The sequence below is a fragment of the Mustela erminea genome, chromosome 10, assembly GCF_009829155.1.
Source record: "Mustela erminea isolate mMusErm1 chromosome 10, mMusErm1.Pri, whole genome shotgun sequence".
NCBI lineage: Eukaryota > Metazoa > Chordata > Mammalia > Carnivora > Mustelidae > Mustela > Mustela erminea.
Window position 1 is genome coordinate 98,085,927 of NC_045623.1, and position 12,004 is coordinate 98,097,930.

General features: G+C 60.0%; 1 protein-coding gene across 8 annotated transcripts in view; it reads right to left on the bottom strand.

Annotated features, from left to right (window-relative positions):
- Positions 1-12,004, bottom strand: part of CROCC (ciliary rootlet coiled-coil, rootletin) — a 48,467-nt gene that overhangs the window by 14,151 nt on the left and 22,312 nt on the right. For 7 of the 8 annotated variants that reach the window (XM_032301502.1, XM_032301504.1, XM_032301501.1 and 4 more), the window contains 12 exons: positions 10,055-10,237; positions 9,070-9,214; positions 8,252-8,398; positions 7,759-7,989; positions 6,825-7,018; positions 6,428-6,555; positions 5,110-5,279; positions 3,094-3,273; positions 2,184-2,336; positions 1,687-1,830; positions 1,017-1,255; positions 399-558 (listed from right to left, as the gene is read on the bottom strand). In XM_032301502.1, coding sequence (XP_032157393.1) covers positions 399-558; positions 1,017-1,255; positions 1,687-1,830; positions 2,184-2,336; positions 3,094-3,273; positions 5,110-5,279; positions 6,428-6,555; positions 6,825-7,018; positions 7,759-7,989; positions 8,252-8,398; positions 9,070-9,214; positions 10,055-10,237 — 2,074 coding nt within the window. The remainder of the gene's footprint in view (positions 1-398; positions 559-1,016; positions 1,256-1,686; positions 1,831-2,183; positions 2,337-3,093; positions 3,274-5,109; positions 5,280-6,427; positions 6,556-6,824; positions 7,019-7,758; positions 7,990-8,251; positions 8,399-9,069; positions 9,215-10,054; positions 10,238-12,004) is intronic. The other variant, XM_032301499.1, reaches the window with a different exon arrangement.

Consider the following 12,004-nt stretch of genomic DNA (forward strand, 5'->3'; position numbering starts at 1 on the left):
GCTGTGCGGGGCTGCTTCCCTGCTCCGACGGCAGAGCTGGGTGGTTATGACAGACTGTAGACTGTGCGGCCTGCAACGCCAGAAGTATTTACTGCCGGGCTCTTGGCAAAAGATGTTTGCAGCTCCGGCTCCATCTCGCCGGGTCTGTACCTCTAGGTGTTCAAGGACTGCTTTGAGATTTGGACAAGAGCTCTAGACCCTCTCCTGGGAGAAAGGTGAGTGACTACTTACACAAATGTACACACACACACACACACACTCACTTTTGCACACAGTTTCAGGGGTTCTTAAGTTGGAAAGGCTTGTTAGAGATCAAGGCCCTGGTTTTGCAGCTGTGGCGGCCTAGGCTTTACAAATGGGGTGCTGCGGGTCCAGCATCAAGAGCCCAGGGACAGTACCTGCCGCCGGAGCTCCTGCAGCTCCCTGCGGGCCTCCAGCCGGGAGCGCTCCACCTCCTGCAGCCCGGCCCGCAGCTCCTCGGCCTCCTTGCCCACGGCCACCCGCGCGTCCGCGAGCAGTGCCAGCTTCTGCTCCTTGTCCTCGTTGGCAAGCTTCAGGCTGGCATGGGGAGGCAGAGGTCAGAGGCGGCCACTGGCCCCAGGAAAAGTACAGCGTGTAGGTCTACACAGAGGCCGCTCCCTAATCCCTCGAGTGCGTCCGGCCGGCTCTCAGCCCAGAGATGCCCCAAGTGCTACTTGCCCACAGGGCCCCTCCTGAGCTGAGCCCTGGAGGGCCAGAGGCCAGGTCCAAGGCCACAAGAGGCAGGCCAGTGACTCCAAGGTTGGGGCTAGTTTCTGGGGTGACCCCAACAGGTGGGGTCACCTTGCCTTCCGCTACCTTTCCCTTTCTTTCAAATAGGAAAATCACCTAAACCGCCCCCCCCCCCCCACGCGCCCAGCTCCAGGGGCAAAGACTCGCCATCTGTGTGACTTCCCCAGAACCGCAGGATGAAGTTAGATTCCAGGGACAAGATCCAGTGTGAAGGACTCGGGGCGGGTCCCCTCGTGTTGCCCCACCTGATCCGCTCGCTCTCGGCCTTCTTCACGGCGGCCCGCAGCTCCTCGTTGGACCGCCGCAGGGCCTCGCGCTCCTGGACGCCCTCGCTCAGGCTGCGCCGCAGCTCGCTGGCCTCCTGGCGCTGGGCCTCGCGGCCATCCTGCCCCTCGCGCACCTTGCGCTGGGCCTCCAGCAGCTCCCGCCGCAGCCCATCCCGGGCATCCTCCAGCAGGCGCAGCTGCGTCCGCAGCTCTTCTGCCTGGGAGGGTGGCAGGCCGTCACGGGACAGCCGTGCTCTGCCGGCTCTGCTCCGGCTGGGCCTCGGCCGAAACCAGCCCATACTCCTGTCCCTGGCCACGGGCACCTGCCACTTCCCTCTGCAGCCACTGAGACCACATGTGTGAGATCTGATTTGGCGCAAAGCATGATGGAGTTAGTGGTGTTTGGGCCTGGAATAATCAGCCCCTGGGATCTTTCGATGGAGGGACACCCAAGAGGCCTGGGACCCGCCCAGTGCCCTGAGTCCCCCATGCACACCCCAAGGACTCCATAAATGCTTATTGCCTCCTTTCTGCATTGGCTGTTCAATCGCTCTCACATGCGGGGACAAATCTCACACTCTTCCAGACCCCAGCAGACCAGGCCCCAGTGGCATTCAGTGCGCTGCCCGGAAGAGGGGGGACAGCTCACCTCGCGCGCTGAGGATTCCCGCTGCCTTTCCAGGTTTCGGGCCTGTTCTTGTAGCCTCTTGGCCTCCTGGGCATGGGCGGCAGTGGCCTCCTCCAGCTCGGCCCGCAGGTCCCGCAGCTCGGACGTCAGGGCATTCACGGTACTCTAGGACACGCGGGCTCCTCAAACTTGCTGCCACCATAGCCCTCCCCCGGCTGCTCCCGGCGGGGCCAGCTCAGCTGTCCACCTTCAACTCCAAACATGGCCCTTCCTGCTGCCTGGCCAGACAGCCCTGCTGGTCCCTCGATGCCCAGTGAGTGCTGTCCCCACAGCTGCTCCTTCCCTCAGGCTAGGATTCACCCAGCTCGACAACCTCCCTCTGATGGGGACTCCCAAGGAAGGGCTGAAGCTTCCCCCACAGCCCAGAGGCTTCTCCAGGGCACAGCCATGCGCCCCACCCCTTAGACACGGGGCCCCTCCAGACAGGGCCACGCCTCCCAGCTGAGATGGAGGCCCACCTGCCTGGCCTGCCCTACCCGGTCCTGCTCCTGCCGGCTCTGAGCATCTCTCTTCTGCCGCTCCATCTCCAGGGAGATGGCGGCCAGGCTGTGCTGCGTGCCCAGCAGCTTCTCTGACAGTGCCGTCTTCTCGGACTCCTTCAGGGACAGGGCCTGGGCAGAGGCAGGGAGCAGAGAGGCTTGGGGCTTGGCTGGTCATGGGGGCACGCTCGGGCCTTGCCCCCACCCTCCCCAGGGAAATGTGCCCACTGCGGGCTTGGTACCTCGCCTGGGTCACTGCAGGTGGACCCAGGGCAGCGGTGCAGACACACCCCTTCTATGGCCCCAGAAAAGGGCACAACAGCCATATAGTAGGTCTGGACATGGACACAACTTAGAAATCTCCCTAATTGGCCGCAACAATCCTGGCCCTTCACCACTCCCCTCTTACAGATGAGGAAACTGACTCAAGAGGTAAGTGACTTGCTCAGGGGAACACGGCTAATGAGGAGACGGATGCTATCTAGCCTGACTCCATCACGACATTATGGGTAAGATAGGAGTTCGTTCTCCGAGGAGGGTCCACGGATACATGTGGGCCTCACGGGGACTGCTCAGATCTGGGGGCACCCGGGCCAGCCCACTGTGGCAGAAGGGATGGCGGACTGTGGGTCCGCTTTCCTGGAGCAAGGGCTCATGGCATCACGAAGGCAGCGCCACTCGGTGAGTTGCCACCATGCACCAGGCGTGGCTGACCACGGGACTCAGCAATGCTTCACACATGCCCCTTGAGCCCCCCATCTTGCAGGCGAAGACCCTGAGACCCAGAGAGGGACTCCCAGCTCCTAGCTGCTGGGTGGCTGAGGAGGGACTGGCCCCAGAACAGGGGCTGCCTCAGGCAGCCGCGGAGGCCACACCAGGGCTCACGAACCTGCTGCTTCTCGCTCTCGGCCAGGAGGAGGCCCTCGTCCCGCTCCTGCTGCAGGGCCGCGATCTCTTCGCTCAGCTCCTCCTTCTCCGCCTCCAGCCGCGCCAGCAGCTCCTCCCGCTCCCGCTGCAGCTGGTTCTGCAGCTGGGCCCGCTCGGCCTCCAGCTCCCGCCAGGCTGCCTCCTGTGGGCAAGGCCCAGGCACCTGTGACCCCCCAAGGTTCGGCCCAGGCAGCAAGATCCACTTGTAGCCCAGACCCTGAGGGGCAGGGCCCGTGACCCGGTAACTACAAGGCGGGGTGAGTGATCAGGGCTGTGACCGGGACACACCAGGGCTGTGCAAGCCCCAGGGAGTGGCAGCAGCCCTGGCCTGGGGGTCAGAGAACATTTCCCGAAGGAGAGATGGGCAGTGGTCAACCAGGTCAAGAGAGAAAAGAAACAGAGCCCCAGGCCCAGAGTCCAGCCCCAGAGATGGCCTGGAGGCTAGAGAGAAGCTGATGCACTGTTTAAGGTCCCTGGAGCTTGTACTACGAGGGGACACGGTGAGCAAAGGAACCAGAGTCACAGGCAGCAGCCAGGCCAGACCAGGCCCTGTGGGCTGTAAGGAGACGTTGGCCAATTCTGAGAACAGTCAGGGCAATAGAGAACCTCAAGTCAGGGTGACGAGGAGTATCCGAATTTGGGACTAAGGAGTTGTTCAAAGCTATGGAAGAGGGACAGGGATTGGGGCTCGGGTAGAGAGGAGCTGGGTGCGCTGTGAGGGACAAAGGTGACCAGGGACAGCAGAACAGCTGGCCTGACGAGTGCAGATTTGATGACATTAAGAGGTCAAGTCAGGCGGCACCTGGGTGGCTCAGTGGGTTAAGCCTCTGCCTTTGGCTCAGGTCATGATCTCCAGGTCCTGAGATTGAGCCCCAAATTGGGCTCTCTGCTCGGTGGGGAGCCTGCTTCCCCCTCTCTTTCTGCCCGCCCCTCTGCCTGCTTGTGATCTCTCTCTCTCTCAATCTCTCTGTCAAATAAATAAATAAAATCTTAAAAAAAAAAAAAAAAAATAAAGGAGGCCAAGTCAGAAGGCACAGGAGGAGTCAGAGAGGACACAGGAGTTTGGTTCCCTAGAGAGTGGGCGGGTGTGTAGGTAGAACCCAGAGAGAAAGATAGGCCCCCTCGGGGTCCCAGGCAGGTATCTGGCCCCCAGCCCTAGGCCCCATCAATTAGTGAAAAGTAGACACAAGTGCTCCTTCTGCGAGTGATTTGCTGCCCCCTGCAGGAGAAGTGAGATGCATACCTGCCCCAATCCAAGAAGACTGGAGGGGGGGGGGCCCTCAGGTCATAAAGGACAACCTGAACCTCTGTCCGAGGCAGCCCTGTCCAACACAGGTGACTCAGCAGCCCTGCCCCAAGGCCTGCTCTGGACGGTATCTCAGGACCATAATAATAGTGGAGAACTTATGAAATGCCAGTCACTATGCTAAACACTTTCTACGGATGACCCCACCTCATCCTCACAATACTCTACAGCATCATTGTCCCCATTGTTACAGATCGGGAAATGAAGGCCCTTCCGGGAACCTAACCAGGATGTGGCCAAGATCAGGTCCCAACCCAGGCAATGAAATTCTAGAACCAGTGTTCTTAGATAGCACTGTTCTGTCTTCTAGTAACCTGGCTCTATGTCCTTCTATGTGCTCAGGTTCCAGAGTGGTCTTTCATAGGCAGACAGCACTTCTTAGCAAATGAAAATGCTTTCCTACTGTATGTTAGGTCAGCATTTCCCCACTGTGGCTCTGGATCACCTGCATCAGGCTCACCAGGGCTGAACCCGATGTGGGGCCTGGGCAACCGTGTGTTTGAGAAGGCATAACCAGTGGCTTCTCTCAGCTGCCCCTAGGGTCTCTGGAACAGAGATGAAATTCCATTTCACAGATTTGGGGACCGATGCAGAGTGAGAAGAATAAGTTCTCTGAGGCCACAGAGGAGACACGGGTTCAGAGCCCTGCCTGCCCCAACCAACTGCCCAAACCTTCTCGCGCTGAAGTCGTTGCAAGTCCTCCTCGTGGGCCGTCCGCTGCTCCCGGAGAGAAGCCTGGGCCTCCCGCTCAGCCTGCACCAGCTTCTGTGCCATCAGCTCCTTGTCCAGAGCTGCCTTCTGCTCTGTAATTGTCATCTGTTGCCGTAGGCCTGCCAGCTCCCCTGCACAGAAGGGACGGGAGGAGGCGACACGCCCGGGTCAGAACCTCCCTGTGGGCCAGCAGACTCAAGCCAGATGAGCCATGTGGGCGGAATCCCAGAGCGGAGAGGCTCCACCTGGGATCTAAGCTGAGCTGCCTTGGAGAAGCTTCTCACCCTCCCTGGGCCCGATTCCCCATCTGCCACATGATTCCACTGGCCCCGCCCCCCTCCCTATCTAGCCAGAATGGCATCAAAGGAAAGAAATGACATGAGGGGAAGACTCCCTCCATAGGGAGGTTAGCAAAATACAACCACCTCCATAAAGGACTGAGTGCTTACGAGGGCTCAGACTCTTGGGTGAGCCCGTGGGAGCTACTCTCACTGCAGATTCACTGTAACACTCGGGTAGCTGACCTCATGCCCAACCTACAGAGGAGGGAGTGGAGGCTCAGAGGAAACAGGCAATTCTCCAAAGCCGAACAGCTTTCCATACAGCATCTCCTCGCATGACTGATAGCTACAAACGCGCTTGGTGGGCTGTCAGCACCAATGGATGTGACCATGGGGAAGCCACCCCCACTGTGGACAATCTAAAAGCCACCTCCTGCGTAGGAAGCCCGCCAGAGCCTCTGTCGGCATTTCCCTTCCTGGTTCTGTCTGGCTCAGGGAGATGTGGACGGGAAAGCTAATTTTTGTGGCCCAAGCAGATGCCTAGTCAAGGCTTATTGAGCAAGAGGAAGCCCTGAGTTCAGATACTGGACAGGGAACGTGGAGGGAAGCAGGGCTGTGCAGGGGGTTGGGCTGAGAGAGTCCACGACTCTGCAGAGAACTCAGACCTCTCTAAGTGCCCTGGTGACGAGAAACAGCCACCGCTGGCCGAGCCAGGCACTGTGCCAAGGTCTTCCCGTGCTTTTCTCGCCTCATCCTAGCAACAGCCTTAGAAGGTGAGTGTTAGCACTGCTCACTGTCAGATGAGGAACCTGTGGCCCAGAGAGGGAGGGGGCCTGCCAGAGAAAGCTCGGATCTAAGTGGCAGCAGCAGGACTGGAACTCAGATCAGCCAGACTCCAAAGCCAGTGCTCCCAACTTCTGGTGACCCCAGGACCCGACAGGTTACAGCCTGGGCTGGAGCCTGGAGTTCCCCACCCCCAACTCAGGACTCCCCCATACCAGTCAGGGCTTCCTTGGCCAGCAGCAGGGCCTGGCCGTCAGCTTCCAGCTGCTCCCGGCGGGCCTCAAGCTGCGCCAGCTGCCGCTGCACCTCAAACAGGCTACTCTCCAGGGCTTCCTTCTCCAGGCTGCAGCACACACAATCCGAGGCCTTGGGACTCAGCTTCCCAGGCCCCAGGAAACGGTGACTCCCGGGGCGTGGCCAGCCGTGGGCCAGGTGCCAACCTACCTGCTCAGCCAGGCCCACGCTCCCTGGGGAAGCCAGGGCCCCTAGCTAGGACATGCTGGCAAGCCTGGGTCCTAAGTAACCATCCCTGCAGACCAATGCCAGGGTGTGGCTGGTCACAGTGCGGCTCCGGGCAGACCCCCAGGGTGGTGGTGAGCCCAAGGGCCTTACCGTAAGCGAGTGGCCTCCTCCGAAAGGGTCCGGCCTTCTCGCTCAGCTGCTGCCAGCTGCACCGCCAGGCCAGCCCGCTCCTTGGCTAGCGCCTCCTTCTCCCGGGCCGCCCTCTCCAGCGCCTCCACCTGCCGCTGGGTCTCCCTCCGTGCCTGCTCCAGCTCGTGCTCCCGCCCGCTCAGCTGCCGGGAGAGCTGCCCCCCAACCCCGGGCACTATGAGCACCACTCCCCGAATCTCCCAGCTGCTCACCAAGCAGCACTCCAAGCCTGAGCCCAACCCCACCCTGGCCAGGCAGGTAGGAGACCTGGGTTCAAGCCCAGGCTGGACCCCGATGTGCTATGCGTGCCTGGGTCAAGTCACAGCCCTCTCTGGACCCGCAACGTACACTTGTACCAAAGCACATAAGCGTCCTCACGCAGTTTGGGGGTATGTTTCTGGAGGAGCTGAATATACAAAACAGACTCGGAGTGGAGACTGGAGCCCTGCTCCCCATCTAGGGGATGCCCCATGGCCCATCCCCTAGAGCCCCTTCCCAGGAACCCCGGCCCCCTAGCCCCTGGATCCCTAAAGCCCTAAGGTGCCTTCCAGCTGTGTTCTACAGTCTAAGATTCCAATTCAAAAATTCTCTATCTGGTATCATATCGTGAATTCTTACTGAGCCGCGAGGTCTCCATCTACCAAGTACTTACACGGTGCACACTTCAGAACAGTCCTTTGTGATGAGAACTGTTAGCCCCATGTTACAGAGGGGGACACTGCGGCATAAGGAGGTTGGGTAGCTTGCCCAAGGCTCCCAGCTAGGAAAGGGAGGGCTGGATATAAACCCAGAATCAAGCTCCTAGGCCTGGGAGTTAGGCCAGCACCGGACGCAGGGGGCTGGGAGCCTGAAAGCCCCTCCCACCTGCTCCCCCTCGCCCCGCCCCCACACCCACCTGGGCCAGCTGCTCCTGCAGCCGGCAGCGCTCCTGGCGCAGCGAGGGAAGCTGGAACTCCAGGGCCTCCCGGGCCTGCTCCGCCACCCGCAGGGAGCCCTCCAGGCCCTGCTGCTCCACCTCCTGCTCCAGCCGCAGCTGCTCCAGCCGCTCCTGCTGCTCCCTCGCCAAGGAGGCCTCCTGCTCCACCTGCCGCTGCCGGCCCAACAGGGCGGCCTTCTCCTCTTCGAGCTGCGGCAGCCGGGTGGCAGCAGAAGGAGCAGGTCGGCTCAGCCCCTCCACCTACGGAAGGGGGTCCCACCCAGGACCAAGGATGCCCCCTCCTCTGCACCACTCGCCCACCCCAACCAGCCCAGGGGAGGGCCCATGGGGAGAAAGGGTGGTCCCTCGGGCGTGTGGACAGAAAGAGGGGCAGTGACCAAGACAGGTGCAGGGCTAGAGGTGTACAAGGAGGGAGGCACCGGGGCAGGGGCGCCCGCTGGCACCAGCCTACCTGGGCGACAAGGCGGTTCAGACCCAGCTTGTCCTGTGCGAGGCTCTCGTTGAGGGCGCTCAGCTTGGACAAGGAGTCCCGGAGCGAGGCCTCCTCTACTCTCAGCTTGGTCACCGAGAGCTCGAGCTCCACGCGGCCGGCCTCCGCCTGCCGGGCCAGGGCGGCCAGGGATGGTCAGAGGGGAGAGGCGGAGAGAGAAGGGAGCCGGGGAAAAGCAGGAAAAGACGTGCGGAGACGGGGAGATGGGAGAAGGTAGAGAGATGGAGGCAGGAGTGTGGGGTGGCACAAGAGGCAGAGAGAGGGGGCCCCTCCGAGATGGTGGGGTCGGGGGGGTGAGAGAAGACATGACATGAGACGGAAAACTACCAGTGAGGAAGGCCTGCTGCCTTGGAAGTTACGCAAAAGCCACACATGGCAAAGCTGTGTGGGAGCAGGTGGACCCCAGGTCGTGCAGGGCAGGGCCAGGGCCAGAGGGTCCCTCAGAGTGGGGTCTAGGGGGGCACTATCAGGACCCAGACTATGGGGTGGGCAGGCACCCACCAAGGACAGCGCCCCTGGCTCCCACAGTCCCCAGGACCTGCATCTGGAGATGGGACGGGCTGACCTGAAAAACAGGCACTGGCCCAGGAGCGTGTCGAAAGGCAAGGACAGGACCACAAATAGAGGGCAGGTCACTTGTGGCTGGGGTGAGGTCAGCCTGCAGTCAGGGCTCAGCCCGAGGCCAGCCTGGTGCCGGGGTCAGTCTGCGGCCAGAGTGAGAAGGCCTAGGGCCCTGGGGGAGGGACGGGTTAGTGGTGGTGCCACCCCGAGGGTCCCACCTTGGTCAGCGCCTCGGCCACCTCGGCCTTCTCCGCCTGCAGCATGTCCCGCTGCAGCGTGGCAGAGCTCAGCGCTTCCCTCACGGCCACCAGCTCCTTCGCCAGCCCCGAGCGCTTCCCTTCCAGCTGCTCTAGCTGTCTGTGGCTGTGGGACAGAGGGTGCCAGCCGGGCCTGAGACAGGAGCCCTGGAGGCCAGAGCCTTACTCAAAAGAACAGCCAAGCCCTCTGCTTCAGGCTCTGTGACTCTGGGCCTTGGTTTTCACATCTGCAAAATGGGGTTACAGCTGCCTCATGAAGCTGGTGTAAGGATACAGGACCTACTGAACACGAAGTGCTTAGAACAGCGCCTGACATACCTCCCCTCCAAAAGCCGGTAGAAACATGAATGATACCGAGTACCACGAGGTACTAACCAGCACCACGACTTACGCCTCAGAGAAAGCAGGGCGTGCACGGTGAAGAGGTTAATGCTGAAGGCAGAATGCCTGGGTTCAAATACTGGCTCTTCTACTAACTAGCTGTGGGACCTTGGTCAAATTACATGACCCTTCTGTGCCTCAGTTTCACCACCCACAAAATGGGGACGGCGACAGGTCCTACATCACAGTTACCATGAGGCCTGAACAAAGGAACGTCGGCGCTTAAAATGGTGTCCGGCACTTGGTAATATTATTATTAACACTATTCATGTAACTTGCCATTTACAATACGACTATTACCACGGTCATCCGAACTCTGACTGTTGTCACCACCCCCACCCCTACCTCACAGTGGTCTTCTGATCCCAGGAAGTGAGTCTATGTCTGAGCCTGTTGCCTGAAATGGGGCTGGTCGGAAGGCCTCACCTCAGAGGGGTGCCGTGGAGATTCCTCCAGACAACAGGGGGCGTGGGCCCCACCCCCATCGACCCCAGCCCCCAGGAACACCATTGAGAGCCCCATGGTCTGTTTCAGTGGCCCTGGCAGGAGACCAGGAACCACGGACCTGCGCTCCAGCTCCCTGCGCGCCCGCGTGCTGTCCTGCGCGGTGTCCTCCCGCTCCTCCTCCAGCCGGTCCCGCTGGCGCCTCAGCTCCTCCTGGGCCGCCTGCAGCTTCTCCCGCTCCTGCCGCAGCTCCTCGGCCTGCTGCTGGGCTGCCTGCAGGCTGCAGGCCAGGCTGTCCTTCTCCCTGCAGGACCAGAGCCGGGGGCGCTGTCAGGGACACTGGGGCTGCTTTCCCCAGGGAAGGAGGCCGAGCTGCGGGCCTAGCCTCAGCCACAGCCTCCGACCTCTAAGGCACGTGCCTCCAGGAAGCCTTCCCTGCCCCACTCCATGGGTGACTCACTTCATCCACATCTCCCTGGAGCCGACTCCTCCTCAGGGCGACATCCCAACAGCCAACACCCCCCAGCTCAGAGGCCCAGCAGGATGGATGGAGGCACTGGCATTATTTCCAACAACCCCACCCGGTTGAAGAGGCCGGGCCAGGCTCCTGGGACCCGCAGGCAGTGCCAGTCCATTGGACAAGGAGATACCCCTACAGCTCTTCCACCCTCCCAAGCCCCACAATTCTGGAGAGAGAGCTCAGTGTGCCCAGATGCCACCCCTCCTGCTGCACAGGCCGGCAGCACGTGGGAGCCAGCAGTGGAGGGACAGGGCAGCAACCGGGAACTCTGGAGATTTTCAGAGTGCTGCCTTCTCCCCCAGTTCTAGCAGTCACAACAAAGCGGGGGTGGGGAGTGTGTCTGTCACCCCTCCTTCCTAGCCAGCTGGGGTTTTCAGCTCAAGCTGAGGACTGACTGCTGGCATCGTCTCCATGGCCCCTACCTCTTCACTCGAAGTGACAACCTGGGTGTGTACTAGACACTAAGGTCGGCAGGACGTGAGAAAAACCACACAGCACAACATCAAAACAGCACAATGCGAAGTGAGGTGCTCACTGTGTACACGACTACAGAAATGCCCTCCTTCCAAGGCATGGGAAGCTCTTTTGCTTCCAGAAGGACGTAAATTCCAAGTTCTACCCCCAGCCACACCCCTGTGTCAGCTTGGACAAGTTTCTCAAGCTCGGGACAGTCACAGCTCCGAACGGCGTGAGTCTGATGGGGAGACTAACTGGGCTAAGACACGTAATGCACTTGGAACTGAGCCTGGCACCCGGTAGGTGTATGCGGAGCGTCCTCTGCCTCACTACCCAGAAGCGCCACAGGAAGCAGAACTAGTGCATTCATGGGTTAGGCTGCGACGAGGGCCCACGTCTTTATTTTCCCTCCTTTTTTGGAAATTTTTACTCTGCGGTTACATTTATGAAGAGACACAGCAACAACAACAACAAAACACAAAAATAACCAGGCAGGTAAGAGTAAGAGTAGGTAATTTCTTAGCACTGTCCATAAAACTCTCTGAGATGATCGAAATGTTCTATGGCTGTGTGTGGCTACCGAGCACTTAAAATGTGGCGAGGACAACTGAAGGACTAAACTTTTACTTTTTAAAATGATTAACTGGGGGCACCTGAGTGGCTCAGTTGGTTAAGCATCTGCTTTGGGCTCAGGTCATGATCCCTGAGTCCTGGGATTGAGCCCCACATTGGGCTCTGCTCAGGGGAGAGCCTGCTTCCCCCTCTCCTTCTGTCTACCGGCTTATGCTCTCACTCTCTCTCTGTCAAATAAATATGTAAAATCTTTTTAAAGATAAGATTTTATGTATTTATTTATTAGAGCACAAGCAGGGGAAGGGCACAGGGAGCAGCAGACCCCCAGGAAAGCAGGGAGCCCCACACGGGACTCAACCCCAGGACTCCAGGATCATGATCTGAGCCAAAGACAGATGCTTGGCAGATGGAGCCACCCAGGAGCCCCCATAATGCTTAATTGAATTTTAACAGACATACAAGGCCAGTGATGACCACGTGCTTATAGGATCAGGCTGGCATGAGATCCGGGCCCCCACCTCT